Source organism: Acanthochromis polyacanthus, chromosome 9 (genome assembly GCF_021347895.1).
Source record: "Acanthochromis polyacanthus isolate Apoly-LR-REF ecotype Palm Island chromosome 9, KAUST_Apoly_ChrSc, whole genome shotgun sequence".
Lineage (NCBI taxonomy): Eukaryota > Metazoa > Chordata > Actinopteri > Pomacentridae > Acanthochromis > Acanthochromis polyacanthus.
The window spans coordinates 32804313-32824087 of NC_067121.1; the positions used below are offsets into that span (position 1 = coordinate 32804313).

A 19775-nucleotide genomic window follows, 5' to 3' on the forward strand; every position below is an offset into this window, starting at 1 on the left:
ACATATACACACCAGCACAACCTCAATCAGCCTCTGAACTGAGAGTGAAAGTCCAGCAGGAGGTGTGGTATAATATTTTATTCACATATTTTATGGAATACAAAGCCCCCGAACCCACCCCACCCCTCCCGGAAAAAGTGTGCACGTCGGATCTGGTGGAAAGTATTCAAAGTCAAGGAAAAGAACAGCTGAGAGACAAAGAAAACTCGCTCTGTAAGTGTTTGAGTGTACGACTGCAGTTTAATGCGATGTTCATATAAAAAGTATTCCCTCTTATCGTGAATGAACCCTTTAAAAAAGTTGCCAAACCTGGCGAGAGTCTGTCGATAAAAGGGCTGCAGCCACGACGGCTGAACGCAAACAAAACATGAGTTTCCTTGTAGAAAAAATAACTTTTTTTTTCCGTCGATTTTTTTCCCCATCATAACTACAAGGACGTAATGAATCATGTGCAACAATAATTTAGCTTTACGTGACCATCACTTCTGCCACTTTCTATTCTTTTACAGTCTCTTGCTAAGCTGCACAAAAAGGAATGAAATATTTTCCCAATTGGACTTGGGACAGAAACAAAACATTGACAATTATACAAAAAAAAAAATAAAAAATTAACAGCAGAGGGAATAACAAAACTGCCAGCAGGGCTACAAATGGATACAACCTCAGATTTACTAGCAGCCAACCTAGGTCCAATAATGTAGGCGTTTCTTTTAAAATGGCTTGGAAACATCTGGAGTGCATTTGACAGAAGTAGCCATAACTTCCCAGTGAAAGTGTATCAGCGGAACCATAACGCAGATTCCCATCGACTGGGAAAGAATCACTGAAGCACGTTAAGTATTTTCAGAAAGGTCTGGTCAAAGGTCTTCGCTAATCTCATGACGTGTAAAAGCGACCGGCCTGAAGACACAATGGGATGGCGAAAACCACGGACAAAGTAGAGTGAGTAAAAAAAAAAACAACAGTAACATCACTGCCATTGAATCCGTTCGTTTCAATGAATTACAAAGTCCTGTTCAGACCAGGCATGAGATGGTTTAGTTCACTTTGAATCTCTTCCTGACCACTACACATCAAAACACACCAGAAAACAAGTTAACCCGATACAATACACACAATCCAAGGTTCACTGTCCAAGAAGGTGCCGTCTGAAAACAGCTTCAGGTCCTCTGTGTCCACTTAATCAAAAAGTGTCCGACTCTGGTGAGCCATCAGTTTGACCTTTAGAACTGCGAGAGCAATTCGTGTGGCGGACGCTGGAAAACAAGATTAAAAAGAAAACAAAAAAGAAAATGCTGAGGATGATGGAGCTTCACCTTGTCAGTTGTTCTCGTAGGGAGAATAAACAGGCTTTAACAGCTCGCTGTTCCGTGTTTCTCTCTCATTGTCCTTTTCTTGTCAGGTCCTCACACCATGTAGGAGTTCTGGTTCTTCAGCTTGTCCAGCTCTTTGCTCTGCTGCCTCAGAAACAGGATTCTGTCATTGAGAGGAGGAAAGTATGAACGACTGATGGTGCTTTCAGCTGACGTGCCATTCTATGCAAACTCACTCATCTGCCTCTCACCTCTGTTCCCTGAGTGTGGCCTGGATTTCACACACTCTGACCAGGGAGCGAAGGTTTTTCATCTCCGTGCAGATTTCAGACATGTACAAGCTTCCCATGTTGTGGAGGTCCTCACGCAACCGAGCCGCCTGGTGGGGAGGGAGGAGAGACTGTTGTCAAGTTGGGACTACATATTACAAACAAACACAAAACATACTTCAGACACAAGGATTAACGTTCGTCTTTATAGTTGGCTCAGATCTAAACTTTTGAAAAGGAATTATGACAAAAGATTTCAGTTCCATGTCATGGTGAAGCTACAGCGTCATTTGGTTTTAATTCATAACTATTATCTCATTCCCTGGTCGCTTAGTGAACCTTCACACAGACTATTGTGGGCCGCAGCCAACGCCAAAAAAACCCAGAACTTAGCCATCGCTCCCAGCTCTCTCTGTCACTGCTCACACCGGCATGGAGCCCCCCCCCCCCACACACACACACACACACACACACACTCTGAGCCAATCAGAGGTGAGCTAACTACACACGGCATGTTCACTGACATCAGGTAAATCTCAAACTGAACAATAACCATTGAAACATCAACAACAATATCAGTCCGCTACACTATTCTAAAATAAAGAAGGTGGTCACGCAGACCACTGCGCTTGTTTTGTGAAGTGAGTTTCTCATGGTGTCTGATAGAAGTTCCTACATGTCGCTGCAGTCAAAGAAAAGAGTTGCTATAAGAGCAGTGAAGTCACTGCAGTCAGCCGTAACATTTCTAGATAAGCATCATGGTTATGAGAGCCTGTGCTGCTTTCACTTCCACAGAGAAACAGTCTGTTCATGTAATGCTACCATGGCGTCCTGCATTCTTCACAGCAGAGTTGTTCAATACTCCAATTACCACAAATAAATTCTTAGCCACAAAAGCACAGAGCTTAGATGAAGAAATTATAACCACGGCAATAGTGGTCTACTTTCTGGTTTATTGATTCCATTAAGATAGCCTCTGACTCTTTAATGAAATGATAGAAAACTCCAATCCTGTCCTTGTAAAATATTTTGTTGCAGCGTTAGCTAAATTAAAGTGATTGTGACACAAAAATCATACAACTTATAGTATTTAAATGGTAATTAAACAGCTGGGTTACTACAACTAGGTTGACAGAGAAAAATGCTCACAATTTATGAAGACAAATGCATTAGGAGACATTAAGACAGACAGACAGGTAGCAGCAGATATTCAGTCAGTGTCTGCAACACACATTTACAAACTAATAAGCAGAATCAAAATAAAAACTTCTATATGATCTCTTTTAATTAGGTTGGAACCAGCACTCGATGGCTAACATATTAGTTGGATTTTTTAAAACGCCAGCATTAACACTGCTCTCCAACACTGGACTGTACCTGTTTCTCAGTGTTTTCTGAAGGCCATCCTTGGATATGTCTGATGAGGTTTTCATCAAAGTGAGCTGCCAGGGAAGGAGTGAAGGAGCCCGGAGGGTCAGACTGGGTTTGGCTGCTGCTGCTGGAGGGGGCGTGGGCCATCGCAGCACCAGGTAGGTTTGATCCAGTGCACAGAATCTCCTGGCTGCTGGACGAGACAGAAAACTGGTTAACTGTGTGAAGACTGCTGATAAAAAGCAGCTGCAGTTCTCCTGAAGTTAGAGTCCTGATTTGTTTATCATCAGTCAGTCAGTGATTATGTGGATTAAATTTATACCCAGTCATTACTGTCATGTCAGAATCTCATTGTATTTTGATGACATTTAGATGAACAACCAAATTCACTGATAGATTTTAGCATTTGACTGCAGATGTGAGGATACAAGTTTTAAAAAAAAATCTACATATTCTGAGTCTGGGTAGTTGTTAGATGACTCCAGATAATACACAGACCTCATTGTAAACACTTTCTACTAAACAAACAGCTCCCATGCAAATTGTCTGGGACATGTGTGGCTGGATTTTGCGAAATTTGTTTTTGTAATTCAGGTGAAGCATCCTCGGAGTTGTGAAAGTCCCTCTTGGTTTTTATTTGTTTGCTTTGCCTCCGAACAAACTATCACCCCAAATGACATGATGAAGTGATTTCTAACGAATTCTACCTCCTTTGCTGCAGAGTTCTCGGGTCTTCTGGACGCTTTTCTGTCGTCTGCGACATGGAGGCTGATCCTGGCTTCCCTGGACCTATACTGCCCTGAGGAGAGAAGACAAGAGGGGAGAAAAATTAGGAATGCAAACAGAGATAAGGAGATGAGGTGGAAAATCACAAAGATAAGATGTCTCAGATGAGGGCAGTCATAACACAGAGGAGAAAAGAGAGAAAGAGAGATGTGAGTCATGATATATTTTTCCAACTCTTCTTCGTTGCTTCTGGTTCTGAGGCTCACCCTGTATATCGACACGATGTTGCCCGGGTGAATGCCCAGGAGGGATTTCTGGTTGGTCTGTGGGGTGCCATTTCGAGGCGAGACGTACGGCCGCGGTGATGATGCGTCCGACGTCAGAGAGACCGGAGACTGACTGGAGTGCTGGGCTAAAAACAGGACAACATAGGATTGGTGTTCAGCTTAGACGTATGTAAATTCACACTGCTGGCATGTATTTTCAACAGCACATGTCTGAAGTGATGACCTTGCTTTGAGTAAAATCAAACAACTAAAATTAAAAGTCTAGCATGAGGAATAAGAGGGATTTCAAGGCTGAATACTGCTAAGAAGCTAAAAAGCTCAACCAACATGTTTTTAGCTCTGTGAAAATGGACTTGCTCATTGGAATACATGGCACAATGTCTTGTTTTTCCACAGAGAAAACCCCTTAACCCTCGTGTCTCGGTCAAAATTGATCTATTTTAAAGTTTGAAAATGTGGAAAAAATATATAGATTTTCACAGTGAAACTTCTGATGTCCATATTTTCAACATTTTTATGAAATCTTTGAACATTTTTTGGTGGGAAAAAACGAAATGTTAAATATGTTCTTAGCAGAATATGAAAAGTTTTACTGATATATGCGTAATCATTTTAGATATTTTTAGGATTTTTTTTGGAAGATTTTTACTCATTTCTTAAAAAAATATTTACTAGAAATTTATTGCCAAATTTGGGGGATTTTTTTCTTTAAAATAAAACTTAAAGAATTATTGTAATTTTCTTCCTGAAGGTTTTGCAAATTTACAGAAATTTGGGGAATTTTTTGCAGAATTTTTGGATTTTTTTTCAGACAAGGGAACATTTTTTGGTGCCCGTAAATGAGGACAACAGGAGGGTTAAGCAACACAGTAAACCTGCGTGAAGTGTCACGATCTGAATTAAATGAAAGTCATTTTAGAAAGTCATTCATGGGGACGGGAAGAGCGGGATTCTTCATGTTTAAAAAAAACACCACCACATACACACAAAATAAAACTCAGTAGTGACAGCAGATGGTGAGAAATGGCGAAGTGGCCGTACCTTGGTTGGAGTGCTGAGCAGCTGAGAGCAGGGCAGTGACGTTGAAAGCAGGTCCAGCAGTGAGGAGCTTATGAAGCACAGACCGCAAGGAAGCTTGGGTGACAGCAGCTGCCAAGACTGGAGGGAGGAAAGAGGGAATGTACACAAACACACACACACACACAGGTGAGTGAGCAAGGACACGCGACAGGTGAGGGCACAAATGTAAAGTCAAGTCAGAAAACACAGTTTAGATGAGAAAAACAAAGTCAGTGCAAACAGTCTTTACACCAGCCGCGGTCAAATCGTGTAAATGTCAGTTTACCGGCAAACGACTGCAGGAAATCGGAGCTTAAACAAGTGTGACACTCTCACAAAACAACAAAACAGGATTCATTAGAAATAACAAGGGAACGCCCTGGTTAGAAACAGTCGAGCACAGTCAACCATTAATAACACAATCCAAACACCCAGATAGCAATGAAAAGACATGACATATCTTGTTGTGCATGTATGCTTCTATCAACAGCTGTGTAAATACAAGCCTTTATATTTACCAACCATCTATTTCTAACACCTGCTTTGTTTTTCTTGAAATTCTAACAACTGTAAGCCCGCTGCAAACAACTGATAACACACAACTCTGAGGGAGCTGGTGTCAAAGAGAAATATTGAAAAATGGAAGCAAGCAATATGGGTGGATGTTAACGCTGCCGCAGCATAACTGATTACACAGATGCTGAAAATACACTGACACCGATATTTCAAGCCAATTAATGCTTTTAATTATGTTTTCAACGCTTCAGTTTAATAAACCGTTTTTCTTCAGGGTCACAACATAATTTCTGTCAGTCATTTTTAGCTCCAGTCGTGGGTCAACAAAGTTCAACTTGGGAAGTTTCTAAAAGATCGAAGGCTTCAAAATTATTCAAGTACTTCAGATCGTCACTAAACGAAAAGGTGATTTGTACACTGAGCAGTTTTGGTGGCCAACCAAAGCAGCATTAGGACGATGCACAAACACCTGAAGAGGATACACACAGGGGCTATTCAGCATGCAGGTACTGTACATGTGTTTCCTTCTGTCCTGCTCTCTGTGCCACACATTGTTCATTTACAGGCGAATTCCCAATAAAGCACATCTCATTTACATATTTTCCCGTTTCTGTTCTAAGGCAACAGGATGAGTATGAACACGTGGCGGAAATGAATGTCAACCAGAAATCGCTTCCAAGCTGCTGCTCTGTGCTGCTAAAATCCTACATTTGGAATTATGACGTCGTCTGACAAACTCTTCACACGAGTTAAACGTAAAGCGCTGGGAATTCCACTATACTCAAAGAATTCAAAGCTACGACCACTGTCACAAAAACGTAACACGGCAAAGACAAAAGGAGTTGCTTTTGTTGCTGTTTTCTTCTAAAATAGCTGCCCTTTCTTTAATATACAGTGGGTCCTCACTGTATCACGGTTCACTTTTCACAGTCTCACTCTATTGCAGATTTTTATATTTCATTTGATATCACAGATTTTTCATTATATATCAGGGGATTTTGCGGTATATAAGTATTTATATATATATTTATTATTGTGGTGAGCTGCATTGAAGAACGACACTGGGGAAAGGATATCTGCCCTGTAATGCATTCTGCAACTAACAGATGCTTTTATTTTGACACACAGAGAGCAGCATTAAAGAAAATGTGGCAGGAAGTCAGACACACTAGACTTCACACTCACAGTCCTGACAACATAACACTCAACCAAACTAACCAGACTGACTAAACCACAAAAACACAAACACTAAAACACTGGAACACTAACATAAACCACAACAATGACATTTAAACCTAAATGTCAATCTTGTGGCCCCATCATCCCCCATCCTCACCCTCATTGAGCTTCGCCATGTCCATACTGCCATTGTTCATCTGCAGGTTTGCCTGTAGCGCTGGCAGCAGCTGATGCAGGAGAGCCGGGTCCTGGAGCAGCGCTGGCGACGGCGACTGGAGAGACGAAGGCACCTGCCCCGCAGAGGAGGACGAGGAGGACGACATGGTGGAGGAAGAGGAACCTAAAGCGCCAGCAGCAGAGTTCAGGCTCTGAGAAGAAGACGAGGAGGAGGAATGGCCGCAGTTGGATGCTGAGGACTGGTCCCCTGATGTGGTCTCTGTGTTGACAAGCAGTGCAATGAAAGACAGAATGAGTAAACACTGTATTCTATTTCTTCTTAATGTAAACGAACGTTGTAAATTTCATCAAAAATCTCTGGATGTCCTATATTCATGCAAAGAGTTCAGAAGAGTAACCAAAAGTCCCAAAGAAAAAGTTGAGCCACATAAATGTTTTATAGTCAAGTCATACTTACTTGTTGTGGCTTTGTCCTGCAAGGCCTCTTGTCTGTAGTCCATGTCCCTGGGGAAACTGTTTGCCGCCATCTTGACTGAATCTTTCTGTCGTTGTTCCCTGAAGCAAAGTAAACAGACTTTGTAAAGCAACAGTGACAACAAGGCAGGATCCAGGCTGCAGTCTGTACCTTCAGCTAGCGTTAGCGTCCTAACAATGGTGCTGCTGCCTGATGCTGTAATGTATGGCTCTGCATGAGAATGAGACTCCTGTGGCTGATCACTGTCGGGTCTAAAATTCAACAGCGTTCAGCGTTTCAGTATATTAGAATTCAAGAGTGTCTCTTGCCTCTCCAACAGGTCCTTGGGCTTCTCCCACTGGGAGACCTCAGTTCTACAGTTGTAGTAGTACTTTTTTCCAGAGGAGCTAATGTGTTCTGTCCAGTCATCTGCTGGGTCCTGGTGCAGAGAGAAGAACAAGAGACATTACAACACTAAAAAGTCACAAGAACACGTTAACCCTGTGAGAACCAAGCAGTTTGTCAGGTGTTTGTTACTCCTTTGACATTTGTACTCAATGTGGGCTCAAGTTATAGTGATATGCCAAAAATCATTCCAAAAAACAAAGAAGAAAGTTGAATATCTTTGACTACTTATTTTACAAATATAAATGATGAAAAAAACTGAAATCAACATGTACAACATTTCTGAAAGTGTGCTGATAGGTGCTAACACTGGAAAAAACTACATTCCATTGAATTTCACCTCTAACATTTTAGATTTTATCACCTGCTGTTCTCCTATCTGTTCTGTGTAAATCCTGCCTGCAGATAAGTCTTAAAGTCTTTGAATTCTTCTCACATGATTGTTAGTTGCAACTGTGTCAGTTTTAATTTTTCAACTGTACAACCTTTTTTTTTTTTTTTTTTTACATAATCTGAACGGTGCAAATGTTTTATTTTTGACACATTTTAAATGAGATATGCAGAATAATATGTTATGCTGAGATTGATTTGATTTTTCTGAAATTTGTTCTGACAAATGATTACTGCAACTTAAAAAAGAAAAAAAAAGTGTATTTTGAACCTCATGGAATTTTTTGGGATTCAGAGGGCAAACAATGAATAACATCATTTTTATTCAATAACCAAGTCAAGAAAAACGGAATACAGCCAGCAGCAACAGGTGATAATTTACATGAAGATGAGGTTGAAAAATGCAAAGCAAATGGAGAAAAAGTAGAAAAGAAGTCCAGAGTTTAATTTCTGGCCTGAATAACTTCTCCTTGCTAAAATCATTAACTTAGTTTAAGTTTAACGCCTCAGCAACTCAGTGATCAGCACTGCTGCCTGGTCAGAGCGTTTTTGGCTAAAAGGTTCAGAGTTCGATCCCATCACCCACAAAGAGTTCAATCATTGTCCTGGGAAATTTTGTTATCACAACAGTATTCTGACAAGCAGAGCTGGATACAGAGTCCACAAAACTGTCTGGCTCACAACACTGTATGCTGTTTGTTCTTCTGATTGCCAACGCATTGTCAAGTTCCCGTTTACTGCCTTTGACAGTCAGGATGGAACCTTTCCAGTTGTGTTGGGATCAGTGGGGAACATCGCCGTCTCAAAATGTTAACAGGAGAAGGGCAGCTTGAACGGCGTAGACACAGATGTTCCTGACAACTGAACTTAAAGTTGGCCTTTAAAAATCATGTTTGCTTTGCACCACAGTCTTAGTTCCGCATTCCTTCCAACACTGATTAAAATGCAGTTATTCTCCAGATTTATTAACTGGCTGTTTAGTACAAAAAATGTCAGAAAATGGTGAAAGATGTCGAGCAGCGTTTCCCAAATCCCAGGATAACGTCCGCAAAGGTCTTATTTTGTAAATGGGCTGAAGCTATTGAGTTTAAAATCATAAAGTAGTAAAGAAGCTGCATAATACTCACATTTTACCATCTGAAATCAGAGAATTTGGCCTTGACAGACTCCTACATGATCAGAATTGTTGGCAGTTCATTTAAAAGTTGACAATTAATTGATTAATTGTTGCAGCTCTGTCCAAGAAAACAGAAAGCTAAGAATTCTGGATGTTGCTGCAGTTTCCACTTTTTCAATGACAGGCCTTTTCCTCTGTTTTTTTCCGGTTGTAGACCACCAATTTCAACAATAATTGCACCTTTCATGTGCATCGTCGAGTTTCACAACATAAGTCAGTTTCCAGTGGTGAAATTCCTCTTTAAGCTGTAAGCAATCACACCTGCCTTTTCTCCAGTAAACACAGCTTTTCAAGACTCAAGCAGCAGCAGCAGAGTAAAATGCATTTTTTAGTTTGATATAACCTCAGATTAGGGCTGAACAAATACTTGATTTTATACTGAAATCTGGATTTAAAATAACACAACTAGCCAATCACAAAGCCTCCTTTAATTAATTTATTTTTGTTCTTCTAATCAATGCTAGATGTCCGACCCAGGATTGAAACTGTTGTGTCAACGGTTTTACAATTTCACACCACGTTCCTGGTGCAGCACACTTTTTATACAGACATGCTCTATCAAAGGCCACAACTAGACCGCAATCGAATCATAATATCTGCCATAAAAAGCAAAATTTGAAATTTGTTAAGCCCTCCTTAAAACAATGCAAACATATTTTTGTTCGTCGATATAGTATAAATAAAACAATTAAGCCCATTTGCCAGTTTCAGAGGCAAACAAAAATGATTCAGGTTCTCAACTGAAATCCTTTATGTCGATGTTTTGGGCAGTCAACCTTCCTTAGAAAATGGCAACAGCATACATGATTCCATATACATATTCAGTCCATATAAGTCATGTTCCTTCAGTAAGTAAACATCCTTTCCTTTCCAGCCTTAATAATGAATAAGGCTTTTCAGTCTGGATGTGAGCTGGTATGTTTATTATTAATGATCATGCATACTCTCAAATCCACTCAGCATGTACATAACCTTCCTTTACCCTGCAGGTAAAGCTAGAGCACCAAGAACACAAAATTTGACATTGTATAAAGAAGTACTCTTAGGATAACTATGGACATATATTTTAGAATATAGCAGTGTATTATTTAGCATTGCTATTGCTCTTGAAACACTTTTGGACTGCATGAAAAGCAGTTCAGAATTTTCTGACAGAACATATTTATATGATTGTTGTTGTTGCTACTGTTACCATGATAATTACACAATTATAATAGAATATAGAATTTGCAAGCAGCTTTCGATCATTATTTTTTTGCACATTCAAATTTGTAACAGTTTAATAATGTCACGTATGACCAGCTGGCACACGTTTGTAGGACAACATATACAGTGGGTTGTTGGTGTGTGTGGCATCACTAAAATAACGTGCTTCCCCTTCACAATGACACATGGAAAATCTTTTGAACGGGGAAGTCTACAATCTAATCACATCATCTTTACACCATAAAGACAGCCTGTTAATTAAATATAAAATTTCAATCTAGCATTTGATAAATGACTGCACAGACAGAGGAAGAAGCCTCTGCATAACGCCAATCATACAACGCTCCAAAGTAGCATGACTGCATTTTCTACAGGAAGCAGTGAGGGTTTACTATCAGATAACCGTGGACAGCGCCTTACCCTGTCTGCAGGCTTGCTCTGAGTCGCGTGAGAGTCGGCGCCATGGTGGGAGCTGTTGTTGTGAGAGTTCTCCTGAGGAGAGCCGCTGGTCCCTGCAACAAAGACGTTTATCGAGTCATAAAAAATGCACAACACTGGCTTGACTATAATTTCTTGAGAGTTTGCTTCATTTACATTTTAGCAGTTATGTTGTGACCAGAAAGCAGTGAAAACACAAAATTATCCAAAGCTTTATCGTGTTCTCCAGGACAGTTTGAGAGTTCGAAATCCACAATAATTAGAATTAGTGTATAGGATGAAACAAGTCTATACAATATGCCAAAGATCAGCATAAAAAGGTGATGGTGATGCACTGATATCAGCAATGAGGGTGAGTCTGATTACTGTGGTCTGTACCGCTCAGATAAAGCTGCATCCCATACCACTTTACAGCAACATTACCCTCTCACTGGTTGAGCTGGTAGGAAGTGGAGGATCAATGTCAGGAGTTTGGAAATGTCTTGGATAATCGAAAAAGCAGAAAATGCAAACTATGCTCTGCTAAACTGTCAAAAGGAGAAGTGAAGAATAGCTCTTTAATACAAGCAATCTGATAAAAACCATCACAGCAAAGAGTTCAAAAGTTTGCTAATAAGAGCAACAGGAAACAGCAACAACCAACTCTGCAGTAAGCATTGAAGAAGCGAGATAAAATTTTCAGAGACAACCAGAAGCCTGAAAAATAACTGAATCTCTCACACTGAACATTCATGTCAGTTGCAGATGATGTGGGAATTCCTCATCCTTCTTCAATACTGGTATGAGAGTAAGACATTCCCAGCCATCACCACACCACAGAAACCATACTTATCAGGCCTGCATGACTTTGCGAAAAACGCCCATCAACAGCGTGTTGCAGGACACTTTGGTGAGGATTTCACTCTACAGAGAATCTCTCTATATGCAAAGCAGCTCTGGGGTTTGCAAACTGGATGAGCCTCAGCAGGTGTGTTTGATGATACGGTTCAGATGGGGGACATTCTGAAAAGTTCTGTTCATGTTGTGAAGCTCAGGATAATGCCAAACACATGATCAAGGCCATAAGTGATGGCGACTCCCTAGCCTGTCATGTGTCACTCACACCCCCCAGATGGCTGTTAACAAAGGTGTTTTTGGTCAGAAGTGTTGCAGACGTGAAATGGTTAGACATTTCAAACATTCCCCCTTGGCCTACACCTGCCTACCCAGCCAGTGCTGCCAACCACCTGGAACTACATGAACTACATGCTACAGTCTGAATAGTTGGGTCTGATTATAGCAATCTCAATGCTTGCCTCTGGACACTTGTAAAGAAAGCGGCTATGTGATCTGGCTGTGAATGCTTTGGCAACAGATGATTCTTGCTATGAATGTGCTTCAGAGACTTCTCACCAAAAAAAAAAAACAGATGAAGGCATCCAAACAATGAGGACATTAGCAGCAGCTATCAAGACACGTTATACTAATGGAAACACTCTACAACATGCACTGCGACTGTACTAGATCTCAGGTAAAGTGTATTTTAGACGTCTATGTGTGTCCATCTCCAGATACTTCTCAAGTACTCATACTGGTACTCGGTATGGACAAGTACACGAATCTGACATAAAATTGTACCAGGGCATCCCTAAAGAATGTCTGATTTAACTTCAGAGAGCACTGCTATTGATCAGAAGACTCTGCTGGTCAGTAAAGCAGACACAGTGAACCAAAGGTTTAGCTGCAGTCTACTGAGGTTATTGCAGGATCAAGGGTCTCTTGCTTCCTGATAACAACACTTTATAACTTACAATTTCGGGCACCCAGCCAGCTGAGCTATCTGCGTGGGTGACCCATGAATAGGGGCTATAGTCTCCAACGCAGCAGTCATGGGTTCGAATCCATTCATGGCAATTTACTGCATGTCATTCCCTGTCTCTCTCTCTGTGTCCTGTCTAATAAAGGCAAAATGCTCAACAAATATTAACTGTACAACTTACAATTTCATGCATGTGCAAAGCCACCAGACCCAGGCTTACCATTTTTTCCTCTAAGAGCATGAGCGGCTTTTGCCTTGCCATGTCCAGTGTTTTCTCCATGTCTGCTGACAGGACTTTCGTCTGAGCGTCGCAGCATCTTGTAAGGCGGTGTGGGATCCGACGATCCATCGCGCACCTTGTCATAACGGTGAAGGCTGCTGGATTGGCTCTTTGGCTGAGATTTATGGGTCTAGGAAGGATAATGCACAACAAATATAGACTTGTTCGGATGTACCCAGTCTTACATTGATGTCTTTATAATCCTGGAGCAGGAGATGTTTTCATTTCAACTTGGTAATAAAACCTTGCCTCCAAAAGACACACATCTGCACCACAGAAGAATACTGGCATCTGACATTTTGATGAAGATATATTTTTAATATAGCATTCTAAACAAAAGAAAATTAGATCAATACACAAGTCCACTCTGTATAAACTGTTTAGATTTTGCAATAATTTCCTGAAAGATATCATCTGTGTGAAATATGAACAAATATTCAGATTGGAATATACAGCCAAATTTCTCTCTTGTGCAACATTTGTTGATAGTAGATGTCGCACATTTGGGTATTGAAACTGCAACATTGTTCAGCAATGGTCAAAGACATTGAAATGTTAACAAGATGAATTTAAGAGCAAGCTCGGACTATTCACAATACAAACTATGAAAGGTTAAGTGACAGTCATGCAGTTAGACTTGAGGTTTATGTTGTGCCACATTATTTCTAAGTGACATTATTATAGAGAACTGCCACAAGAGATAAATTAGGGTTAGCAAAACAGGAAGACAAAGCGGTTTCATTTTAATGGACAGATAACGGACGCCTTGATTAGCTCCGTTAGTAGACCATACTGACAGGTGACAGCTAACAAATCAGCCATGTCATACCTGATAGGATTGTGAATCCCTTCTGTCGTTGCACCTGTGGGAGAGACACAAAACAGACGTTACAGGCAGTTTAACGGCTAAGCTAGGTTAGTTTTCTTTGCTCAGCGACACACTTTCTGAAGCATATTTAGTTAGCTAACTAGCTACCGTTAGCAAAGTTAGCTTGACTTGCTAGCTTATTAGCAGCTGATTGCTCCCATTGCCACAAAGAATGGTAAATAATTGATAATATTGGACACGTTTTGTTAATGATACGCCTTGTACAAGCAGGTTTTAGCATTACCGTGTTAGTTAGCTAACGTTAGTCGAGAAGAAATAACCGGAACCCACAGCTAACTAACTGCAGGTAGCTGTTAGCCGCGATAGCTAACGGTTAACCTGAAACCGTCAAAACAAGAAACGAGATAAACCCCTCGGTTATATTTTTAGTTCAACGTGAAGGTTGGCGTTACCCATCGCTGACTCTTGTTGGTTTCCTTGCATACATCACCATGAAGGCCGTGGTGATGTGTGTGTGTGTGAGGGGGGGAACCGTGGCCTCCTGTCCGTCCGCTCTCTCAGCTCGTTTCTCTTCAGTCCGTCCGGCCGAACACGCAGCTACAGGTCAGGCACCGGGCAGCAGCTCTGCATAGCGGGTGGTCGTTCCTGAAAGCCACCCTCAGCGCATCATCTGGCATCAGAGACGGTACCGACGGACCCGAGCGATGGAGCAGAAAGCAGCAGCTGCGGCAGGAAGCGGAGGAGACCGAGTCCCGGTAACGTTTAGATGCGGACGTCAGGAGACCGGGGACCCTTCAAAATATAGGTTCAATTAGCCAACATGTCAGTCTGATCGTGTGGAGCAGAGGAGTGTGTGTGATGAAGAAAAACAGGAGGAAAACAGAAAATATAGAACGAAACAGAAAGGAACAGAGAAACGTATGATAAACGGGACAGGATATTGCAAAATAGAGCCTCACCAGTGAACGGGAACCTTAAAAAAAACGTTCACAGAAGGTTTCTGTTTTCTGGGCTGCGTTTCCGATAAACTGTGCCGTTCTTGTGAAATTGTGCAAAATTCAAGAAATACTACAAAAAATGCCATGAAACGTTTCCTGAAGGCTCCTTTCTCTTTACAGTAAATTGCGACTTAAAAAAATAATTCTACAAAACTAACTGTCAGAGATTGTTCCCTGGAGGTTATTTACCCTTAAAGTAAACTGTAAACTTTAAATAATAATAATATAATGTATAAACGCTAACTGTCAAGGAACGTCTGTGTGTTTGTATACACTACCGGTCAAAAAAGTTTGGACACCTTCTCACTTATTGTTTTTTTTATTTTATCTTATTTTCATAACTATTTACATTGTGGATTCTCACTGAAGGCATCAAAACTATGAGTGAACACCATAGACTGTATATAAAAATGGACGTAGCATCTGGCTCCAAAACTGAAGCCCATCCACAAGTATCAAAAACTTGCAATGTCACGCTGTCCGCTAGGGTTGGCTCCAAAAAGCTTTTGCTCCATAGACCCCAATTCATTTTTGGAAAAAATAAAATTTGATAGACTGATTTTCTACAGCTCAGGGTTTTTTTCCCATTAGTTTTCATGGTCAAACTGAGAGATCAGGTGGCCGATCCTAAAATAAATCAATACTGAATTTTAAATAAATTGTTAAAGTTGGCGGAGCCAGGGGGCACGGCTATATTTGATAGACAGTCCCATAGACTGGTCCTGCCTCGAGTTGCTCTCCGGTCCAGCCTGTTTGATGATGCTTTTTACGTCACTGGCTCCAAAAAAATCCAAAATGACGACCAGGATGGAGCAAAATCCGTGCTTCATTTTCTCGGTGCTGAAACCAACGGGTGACGTCACGGTTAGTTCACGCCTGGTGAACACACATGGAATTATGTAGTAAATAAAAAAGTGTGAAATAAGTCAAAACATGTTTTATCTTTTAGATTCTTCAAAATAGCCACCCTTTGATGACTGCTTGTACACTCTTGGCATTCTCTCAATGAACTTCATGAGGTCGTAAGGGAAGGAAGGAAGGAAGGAAGGAAGGAAGGAAGGAAGGAATGAATGAATGAAAAAAGAAGGAAGGGAGGAGGAGGAGCGGAGGAAGGAAGGGAGCAACTGAGGGGAGAGGAATGGAGGAAGGAAGGGAGGATTGGTAGAAGGGAAGAAGGGAGGAGGAGTGAAGGAAGGAAGGAAGGAAGGAGGAGGGGAGGAAGGAAGGGAGCAACTGAGGGGGTAGGAAGGGAGGAAGGAAGGAAGGAAGGAAGGAAGGAAGGATGAAATAGACCACAAAGGGAAGGCAAAAGGGCCAAAAAGTGCTCAGCATCTCTGGGAACTCTTTCAATACTGTTGGAAAACCATTTGAGGTGACTACCTCAAGAAGCTCAATGAGAGAATGCCAAGAGTGTGCAAAGCAGTAATCAAAGCAAAGGGTGGCTATTTTGAAGAATCTAAAATATAAAATATGTTTTGACTTATTTCACACTTTTTGTTTACAACAAACAGTTTTCTGAAGGTTCTCTAGGAGGTTCTGTTTGCTGGATTCATTCTTAAAGATTTAATAACCAAAAATCTTAAGGTTTCTAGGTTGTATTTTACAACTGATTGTGATTTTGTCTTTTTTTTAATTCCACAAAAAGGAACTTTTAAGAATGTTCCCTGAAGGATTTTTTTTTCTGGATGTATTCTTAAACATATTACAAATAGAAACTTTTGCAGGTTTCTGTATGTGGGCGGTGTTTACGTCAAACTGTGACTTTCTTGTCAAATTCTACAAAAACTAACTTTCAGGGAACGTTTCCTGAAAGGTTTTTTCAGGTCATATTTGCAGCGAACTCTGACTTTCTGGTAAAATTCAATTTGTTTAATGTTTTCGTGACATATAAACTTCAGCTGCAACACTGCAATTTTTTTGTTGGTCAATAAAGTACTCTATTTATCTAAACTGAAGGCCTCATTCACAATGTTGATGAGTAAGAAAATAATAGGTGTAGGCACACAAATGTTATCCAGATAACCGGATAACAATAAAATAATGAAAACATTGGTAAAAACATTTACAAACAAATGAATGAACTGAGTGAAGCTTCACTGGGATCTCTAAATGAGCCCATTGGTGCTCGGTTTTAGCTTTGGTTTTCGTTTCTACTTTTATAAATAACATTGGGAAGTGGACGCCTGCAGCCAAAGTGCATCTTTATGCAGATGACGCAACAGTGTATTTGGCTGCCTAGACTCTGAGCCAGACTGCTGATGAGCTCCAGACTGCCTTTCAACAGTTGCAGGCCTCACTGCAAGATTTAAAACTGAATTCTAAGGAAACCAAATGTATGATCTTTTCCAGAGCACGCTCCCAGATCTCACATATTGGGAGCATTCAGACTTTATTTGAAGACTTAATTGAACAAGTGTCTTCTTTAAAGTACATGAGCATCTGGGTGGATGATCGACTCTCTTTTGCAGAGCATCTAGTGACTAAACTGAAAGTTTTTATCGTTGAAATTCTGTCTGTTTGATTTTAACAGTGAGGAAAACACTGATACAAGCTATGTTTTCGACTATGGGGATGTTATTTCTATCCATACTTCCATCTCTACTTCGCTGCTTTTCACAGTTTTTCTAGGTTGCAGGTGCACAGCAAGTAAAACTGGATTTTCCAGCCTCTGCAGCATAATCCATCATTTGCATGGCAAAGGCCCACTTTTAAAGAAAGTAATGAGGTAATGTCAGAGGGTGATAAAGCCAGTAAGAGCCTTTTAAATAATCAAAATCCAGTGTCTGTCACACCTTACAGAGAGTGAGGACAACCAAACCTGAGCATACAGCTAGTTGGGTCATTTTATATAAAATGAATCCAATTTGAACACAGTTCTTCTTGCATATCACATGTTTTATAGAGTAGTTGGACAAATCAAACTGACAAATACATTTTGAGTATTCATTACAAAATAAAAAATGAGACCTTTCATTTGCTCCAACTTGTTTTGACCAACCACCTATCCCACAATCTGATATAACCCTTAAGAAGTGAATACATTTTAAAAAAGTTTTTTCTAATGAATTAACAGAACTGTCATCACTTTCTGTTATGGACATTAAAGAGGTGTACTTGGGGTTGAAACTGAAATCTCCAATGGTGTCCAAGTGCAGAACAACAACAAGATTTTGGTGTTAAACTGTTGACACCTAGAGTGGATGTAAACTTTAGTAGAATTAAAATGTGTTTTTATCCCTGAAAATTTCATGTGTCCATCTTCTTTAGGTGTCAAATTATGAGGGCACAAATATACCAGACAAAGTCAAGCAAATTAAAAAGTGTGTAATTTCAACCCTACTTTGAGGACCTGAAACTCGGAAAATATTCACAACAAAAATCCGCTGATTCAAAAGAGGTCAGGTGGGAGGCACTGATTGATTTTTCACTGTGAAAAATTGTCTTATAATTATCACCTGTGATAAATCCTAATGCCAAGTGATAAGTTAAGTTGCCGCTGATGCTTGCATGTAAAAAATGTCACCATAATCCAGTACTGACAAAAAAGTTTCCTTAATAGATGTTGGTTTTATTTCAGTGCGTTGGAAAACCTGATTTATTCCTGTAAAAGAAACCGGTTATCCCAGAAAAAAAGGTGCATTAAGTCATTTCGAATTCAGTCACATCCTCAAATCCTCCCTGAATATATAGAAAACCTGTGTGCATTTGTGACGCAAATAAAAACATGACAGAAACACAGGACTTTTATTTTGAAAAGCCGCTATACTGATTACTCACTGTGCCTGAATTCTGTATTTTCCTTAATTTAAAGACATTTTTAAAATAAATGATGCAGAATATATAGAAATCGAGCCTATGTACACAACTATAAAATTATACAATATTTATACTATAAGCACATGCTTACAAAGAGATACCTGAATTTTTATGGGAAAAAAATTCAGTATTTCCACTATTTTTTTGTTCCTCCATCTCGGCACAACCTACTTATAGCAACAAGATTTATATGTTAACCAGTAAAAAAAAGAAAGAAAATACACGGCAACTCTGTACTAAATGCCCACATCAAAAATCTCCGTCTTTCTTCAACATTTGACTGTAGAACTATACTATTTTTTTATTACTATATTTAAATGGTGACGTCAAAGAGAGCACTGTGGACCCTTTTTTACTCATGAAAGAGGAAAATGTTTGTCCTTCAGGCCTTTTCTGTCTTCATTTTGGCTGCAGCTTCAGTAATGCATTGTTCCACAGTTTGTTTCCAGAACTCTACAAAGCAGGTTTCTTCACTACAGTTAAAGCGTCTGTACTTAGGGCACCCGTATAGCTCAACGGGTTAAGTGGACGACCCATGTACAGGGGCTATTCTCTGATGTAGCGGCCAGGGTTCGATACCTGCCCACGGCCCTTTGCTGCATGTCTTCCCCCGTTTCCTGTCTACCTTCACTGCTGCTATCTAAAAAAGAGTCTGTACTTAGAGCTTCAACTAAATCTGAACCTAATGAAAACATGTAAAGATTCTTTATTTGCATACTCATAGACAGCCTGAACTCAACGAATAGTTGTCACGGACTGTTTAATCTGACTGTTGAGGTCGATCTCTCCCAGAACTCCCATGTGTTTAACTACCAGAAAGAAAAGCGTAAAATATGTCTAATAAAGAGAATAACTAAAAGACAATACACTTGTTTTGGACAAAGGAACGAACATTACACACTACCTGATCTGTGCAATGTATTTTAGCTCTTTGTTTGCAGTCATAAGTGTGAAGTGAACAGTTTTGGATCAGCTTTATGCTCCATGCTCTGCAGTTTCCATGTTGCGATCGCTGTATCGATCGTCCGTTGGCTTGATGTAGGTCAACCCTGACACATATTGACTGAATAAGAGGCAGGCTTTTTTA

General features: G+C 40.2%; 1 protein-coding gene across 2 annotated transcripts; it reads right to left on the minus strand.

The window, feature by feature from the left end:
- Positions 1-214: 214 nt before the first annotated feature.
- Positions 215-14658, minus strand: LOC110951987 (WW domain-containing adapter protein with coiled-coil-like). 2 transcript variants are annotated; one of them, XM_051952912.1, is made up of 13 exons: positions 14327-14658; positions 13875-13908; positions 12986-13175; positions 10950-11041; positions 7681-7790; positions 7355-7452; positions 6878-7156; positions 5008-5124; positions 3946-4091; positions 3661-3752; positions 2960-3146; positions 1565-1692; positions 215-1476 (listed from the first exon to the last, which is right to left on the minus strand). In XM_051952912.1, exons 1-13 carry the CDS (start codon positions 14365-14367, stop codon positions 1407-1409), a joined length of 1584 nt encoding a protein of 527 aa, XP_051808872.1. In that variant the 5' UTR covers positions 14368-14658; the 3' UTR covers positions 215-1406. The 2 variants fall into 2 exon arrangements, with proteins under 2 accessions (XP_051808872.1, XP_051808873.1); XM_051952913.1 differs by having other exon boundaries at positions 2960-3143; positions 14327-14656.
- Positions 14659-19775: the final 5117 nt, after the last annotated feature.